The 6,012-nt window shown below is 43.9% G+C and overlaps 1 protein-coding gene across 2 annotated transcripts; it reads right to left on the minus strand.

The window, feature by feature from the left end:
- Positions 1-621: 621 nt before the first annotated feature.
- Positions 622-5,652, minus strand: LOC121545922 (keratin, type I cytoskeletal 18). Of its 2 annotated transcripts, none has more exons than XM_041856843.2 (7): positions 5,119-5,651; positions 3,048-3,130; positions 2,668-2,824; positions 2,131-2,295; positions 1,874-1,999; positions 1,300-1,520; positions 622-1,117 (listed from the first exon to the last, which is right to left on the minus strand). In XM_041856843.2, the coding sequence occupies exons 1-7, from the start codon at positions 5,554-5,556 to the stop codon at positions 997-999; spliced, it is 1,311 nt and encodes a 436-aa protein (XP_041712777.2). In that variant the 5' UTR covers positions 5,557-5,651; the 3' UTR covers positions 622-996. The 2 variants fall into 2 exon arrangements, with proteins under 2 accessions (XP_041712777.2, XP_041712778.2); XM_041856844.2 differs by having other exon boundaries at positions 1,026-1,117; positions 1,284-1,520; positions 5,119-5,652.
- Positions 5,653-6,012: the final 360 nt, after the last annotated feature.

Consider the following 6,012-nt stretch of genomic DNA (forward strand, 5'->3'; position numbering starts at 1 on the left):
AATATTGTGTATAAGATGTCATACAATAAGTTTTGTAGTGATTCCTATGTTGTTGATGTAAAGAATTTATTTTGGTCCATGCTGTGTAATGAGGAGCAAACAGACACTGCACTTGACACATTTATGAAATTGCTTATTCCAGTTACTAATAAGCATGCACCCATTAAGAAAATGACTGTAAAAATGGTTAAATCCCCGTGGATTGATGAGGAATTTAACAATTGTATGGTTGAGTGGGATGAGGCAAAAGGAATGGCAAATAAGTCTGGCTGTACAACCGATTGGCAAACGTATTGCAAATTGAGAAATCATGTGACTAAACTGAATAAAAAGAAAAAGAAACAACACTATGAAACAAGGATAAATAACATAAAGAATGATAGTAAAAAGCTTTGGAGCACCTTAAATGAAATTTTGGGAAAAAAGGCAAACTCAGCTCCATCATTCATTGATTAAGATTTTTGTTGTAGTAAAGTTGCTATTTGACATTAACCACAATCCATTATGAAAACTGATAAGCTAGAAAACCTGTTTTTTCTGTTATGCAGCAAGTTACCTTGGCAATAGTGCAGGTTTGGAGTAAAATGTTCAAAGAAGTGCACAGCCATTGAAAGACAATAGTCAAGATTCTGGTAAATTTTTATTGGACAATGAAGGTACACCACATCAGGCAAATTCAATTGGACAGAAAGAAAATTAAGATGACAATGGTAGAAAAATAAAGTTCATAGATTTTACTTCATCCAATTGCTAGTTTTAAAGGTCTAAAACGCTGGTTAAACCAACTTCATCCCAAATTTCTCAATTCTGAACTTGTACTATAAATGTATGTATGCCTAAATGCGTAAGATAAAAAACACCTAAGACCCAAAAGCAAAATAAACAATTATGAAATAAATAAAGTGATGAGATAGCTTTCTTCTTATCCAGCTAGATGTTATATTATGCCTATGAGGTGTTAATTGGTGTTGTACGTTAAGGACGACGGGTGTGGTCTCACAGGTCCCTCTCCTTGGTCTCTGTGCTGGAGGAGACAACTTTCCCGTCCACCAGGGTCTGTGTGACGGTCATCACCTTTGTCTTCACTGTCCGCTGGTCTTCCAGAGCATCCTGGAGCCTGAGAGTGGGAGAGAGTTTCACAACTGTTTTGCCTCCAAGATAGAAAATGGCCCTTAGATTATTATTTACCACAATAGGCTCTTGCCGACAACAAACCTCGTTATCTTTCTCAGGTCTGCTTAATTGGTAGGAAGTACACATGCAACACCAATTAAGGCTCTCACCCTCTGTCTTACTCACTTGAAGTCTCCTCCGTCCAGCAGTCTCCTGTATGTGGCGATCTCCGCCTCCAGCTTCATCTTGATGTTGAGCAGGTGCTCGTACTCCTGTGTCTGCTGCTGGATGCTGGAGCGGAGATTGGTCAGCTCAGACTCCAGACCCACGAGGATGCTGTTCAAGGATTCCATCTCCATGTTGTACCGCATCTCTGTGTCGCGCAGGGTTCCCTCCAGAGAACCTTTCTGTTAGAGAGTGGAAGAGGAAAGACAGTCAGGACAGGTGGTTGGACTTGTAAATTAACATGAACTTAACCAATTGCATTGCTGCTATGGGCTCCCGAGTGGCACAGCGGTCTAAGGCACTGCATCTCAGTGCTAGAGGCGTCACTACAGACCCTGGTTCGATTCCAGGCTGAATCACAATCCAGCAGTGATTGGGAGTCCCATAGGGCGGCACACAATTGGCCAGGGTTTTGCCGGGGTAGGCCGTCATTGTAAATAACAATTTGTTCTTGCCTAGTTAAATGAAAAATAAATGCTGTGATGTCTTTTGTACACACTGGCTGGGTGAGTATAGTATTATTGAGGGATCGTACCATGCTCTTCTGTGAGTCCAGCTCGATCTCCAGTGTCTGTAGCTGTCTGCGGAGGTCGTTGATCTCTGTGTGTGCGCCCTGCAGGGCCTCTGTGTTCTGTGACACCACAGATTGCACCTCTGTGATCTGGAAGGGACAGAGGATATAGATGTCAGTTTAAAAATCATTGGTTAAGTAGGTGTTTCTGTGGCTGTACATGTGACGGTTTCACTCTAAAGTCAGCACTGTTTTCAAATGATTAAGCTGGTAGGTGTTACCCGTGTTTCGTGCCATGCTTTGAGCTCCTCCTGGTTCTTCAGGGCCTCCTTTTCATACTTGGCCCGGACCTCAGCCATGATAGCGGCCAGGTCCTGTCCCTTAGGAGCGTCCACATCCACCTGCACTCCAGACTGGGAGATCATGTTACGCATCTCCATCACCTCCTGTTGGGCCAGAAGGACAACAACGTTAACATTCATTAAGCAATATGTTTTCAAGACTGAAGTCAGCGTCCGTGTTTAGGCCGTTTGTTTGGGTACTCAAGCGGCCCCCTGGATGAATCCTATGGGTGCGCCGCACCTACTGCACCCTGACTAAATCCAAAGGTTCTCACACAAAACACCCCTGTTTATACAGTAAGGTTGACTTTGTCTCCTATGTAGGCATGCTAGGTCTTGCTCTTGCTAAGCCATTGTAATGACAAGGAAGATGGTAAATATACATTTTGGTGGTGCAAGAGAGGTGGGGTTGGGTCATGTGTATTATATTGGTTTGGTGATTGATGGTGGGGTTGGGTTGGGTCATGAAGAGCTTACGTTGTCGTGGTTCTTCTTCAGGAAGATGAGCTCCTCCTTTAGAGATTCGATCTCGCTCTCCAGGTTCATGCGGCCCATGTTGGTGTCATCAATTACCTTCCTCAGGCCAACGATGTCAGCCTCAACAGACTGGCGGATGGACAGCTCGGACTCGAACCTGCAAGACACACAGCAAACAGCCTCAGATACAGTGACCTGGAGAGCTATGGTGGAATATTCTCTAAAGTGTCACTTTAAAGCATAGTATGGAGGGTATGCAGATAATTTGGCAAATCAACTGTCTTTGTTTTTTGTTTTCATTGGACGTTCATCATGCTGCCGTTAATTAAGGTGTGTCAGCAACCATCTGATGGTTTTGTGCTCTACTAAGCATTACTTACTTCACCCGGAAGTCATCAGCAGCCAAGCGGGCATTGTCGATCTGAAGACACAGACGGGCGTTGTCTGTTGTGGCACCAAACACCTACCAATGAGAAGGAGGAATGAGTTAAAGTCAACACGCTTTCAATTTCATTTTTTTTCCACAACAGTTTCAATACTTTTGTGTAAGGAGTATCAAAGTGAAAAGGCAGGTATGGGAACTGGAAGACAGTGGCAGCCAGGAGCCATGAAGGCCTGCTGCCCCACAGCCACAGTGTTTGCTCTCCATGGTACAGTAGAGAAGGGTGGGGATGGATGCGTGCAGGTTACAAAATCTGGGCAATCATTAACAAACAGCCAAACTGCTGGTGAGCTAGTTGACGTGTCAGGAAGAAGGCAGCGGATTTGCATCAGGTGGGAGTTGTGTGTGTGTGTGTGTGTGTGTGTGTGTGTGTGTGTGTGTGTGCGGGATGGTTACTGGGTTGGATTTCCTGTTGTTCCTGGCAAGATAAGCCTTGTTTTTCAAAGGATGACATTTGAACTAGCAACCACATCCCGGTCTCATGACAATGAAAAATAAACCAGTTGGGACTATAATCTATTGAGTTGGGGGTCGATTAGACACCATGGGCAGTTGGTAAAGCCAACAAAGGCAAGCATTAATAGCAAGGCAAACATCAGCCCTAACTCCCTTCCTCCCCTAACCCTTTATGTAAGGCTTCATAATGAGAGCCATAACCAGAGCAGCAGACTAAACAAATATTTAAAACCACTCATGGTCCTTTTACCATTACTTTCTTTCAAGGCTAAGTTCAATGTCATTTTTCAAAGGGACAAAGCAATAGGAATGCTGTAATGATAGTCTTGTCCTATTTGCATTTTGTCTTTCGCTATTGGTATCTGACATCTACCATATAATCTCCATATTTTGCATAGTTATTACTCTGTCACTAAGGGTTGTTTGACTTTGGCATGTTGCTCCAGCAAGGTCCAAATGGCCAAACCACAGTAGGATGACTGGAATGTTCCTGAATCCAATGGAAATAGTTTTTTGGATATATATATTTTATAAAAAATGTAATATAGTATAAAGAAGGATTTGCTGTATACTGTAAAATACAACAGTAACTTGTTGCAAATGCAGTAGGCCTATAATTTGACTATTTTTGAGATTTCTAACAGTATTTTCCACCGAGATAATTAGCTGATTTTGAAGTATCATCAGCTCTAAACATTTACAGTTGGATGACTCACAGAATGTCATTAATTTCCCCACAGTGTACACACATAAAGGCATTACAAACCCATATGTCAATTATTCAGTGTAAATGTGAATGCAACACTGTCAGATGAATGGGAATTGAATGGCTTAGACGGTTAGATGGACAACTTTTTAATGGCGCACATTGACTCCAAAACTCATTACCATGCTCCACCCTAAAAGTGAGGACCACACCATAAAATAGTACTGTAAGGTGTGAGTTCCCTTCTCTCTCATCAATAGTAGCGAATTGTATTTCCATTTAACTTTTATACACTCACCAAAGCAGAGAGACAATATAAAAACAACCTCTTGAACTTTATCTAGAACTGTAACAGCTATCCTTGCATTCATGGGGAAACTTGTTGCTAACCATCTCTGTGTCCCAAAAAAGCTAGCTGGACCTGGAACTCTGGCCATGTTGAAAGTCAGCCAGCAGAACCCCTTGGAATTCCCCTTCTTATTGCTTTATGTCTGCCCTTTGGCTTTCTGCCTGGAGATTCTGGCACACTGCCATAATTGATCAGCACGGCTCGAATGAACAAACCAGCTGACCTGGTTCTTTAATACCTAGGGGAAGAACCTGACAAGGAAATGAAGTAGGGCCACTGTGTTCCCTCTTTCACTCCCAAACTACATTCTGACACTCTGTTACTCTCTTTTCCGTTGGGTCAGCCATTCTAGGACAGTGAACTTGCATTTGAAAGATATATTACTTCCCTAAAGCTCTATAGTATAGATTCTCCAGCATCTCTAATATTAGCCAATAGTACCCTCCTTCCTCCCACAGTTCAAATCAAATCAAATCAAATGTCACTCAGTTCTCTCACCTTCTTCCTCAGGTCATCCAAGATGGCGTTGTAGCGGCTGTAGTCGTTGACATCTGGGCCTCTCTTCTCCATGGCCTCTCTGATCTTCAGCTCCAGCTTGCCATTGGCCTGCTCCAGGTTCCTCACCATCTCCAGGTAGGAGGCCAGACGGTCGTTGAGGTTCTGCATGGCAAACTTCTCATTGCCCATGATGTTGGCGGTGTCCCCGCTGGTGCTCACCTGGATGCTGCTGGACATGGAGCCCCCGGAGCCTCCCATCCCCATCCCTCCCATCCCGCTGCGCACGCCCGAGTAGGACACAGAGGAGATGCGGGTCCCCTGACCCCCAGCCCCACCATAGGTGCTGGCGGCCCGGTAGGCGGGAGCAGCAGAGCTGAGATTGATGGAGTGGCTGTACCCACTACCAGGTCCCCTGACGCTGCTTCGTTTGACACTCATTTTCGTTGGAGTGAGAGAGACTGAGAGAGGCACAGAGATTTAAGAGTGGGCCAGCAGAAACCGGAGCACACAGACACACAGAGCAGGGGCAGAGAGGAAGCCGTTCTAACTATATAACCCTGCTGGCCCCCACAGTCCCTCCCACTAGAAACTCCCCTCTGCCCAAGTTCCCTCCCTCTCTCCCTTATGCACCAAAAGCACTTTTCATAGACTCCTTTGTCCTCATGTCTGGCTTTGCTCTCTCAAATGTGAAACTCTAAAGTATACTTTTTCAAATGTGAATGAGATGTTACTATTTTTGTTTGCCTCAGTTTGAAGCTCTTCCTGTCAAAATCCCTTGGTAATTTGAGATTTTCATCTCTTTAATTGTAATGTCACAGAATAAGTATGGACTGGTAAAACGGAATGATGGTGATCAGAAATATTTTCTGTTTATACATATTTGTGATTAATTCT

Source organism: Coregonus clupeaformis, chromosome 30 (assembly GCF_020615455.1).
Source record: "Coregonus clupeaformis isolate EN_2021a chromosome 30, ASM2061545v1, whole genome shotgun sequence".
NCBI classification, from domain to species: Eukaryota; Metazoa; Chordata; class Actinopteri; order Salmoniformes; family Salmonidae; genus Coregonus; species Coregonus clupeaformis.

What these genes read in the sequence shown, in the direction of transcription:
- LOC121545922 (XM_041856843.2), bottom strand. Translation starts at nt 5,556, where the DNA reads ATGAGTGTCAAACGAAGCAGCGTCAGGGGACCTGGTAGTGGGTACAGC. An exon ending in GCTGATGACTTCCGGGTGAA is followed by an intron (nt 2,825 to 3,047) that starts GTAAGTAATGCT and finishes TGTGTCTTGCAG; the next exon opens with GTTCGAGTCCGAGCTGTCCA. An exon ending in TGGACTCACAGAAGAGCATG is followed by an intron (nt 1,521 to 1,873) that starts GTACGATCCCTC and finishes ACTCTCTAACAG; the next exon opens with AAAGGTTCTCTGGAGGGAAC.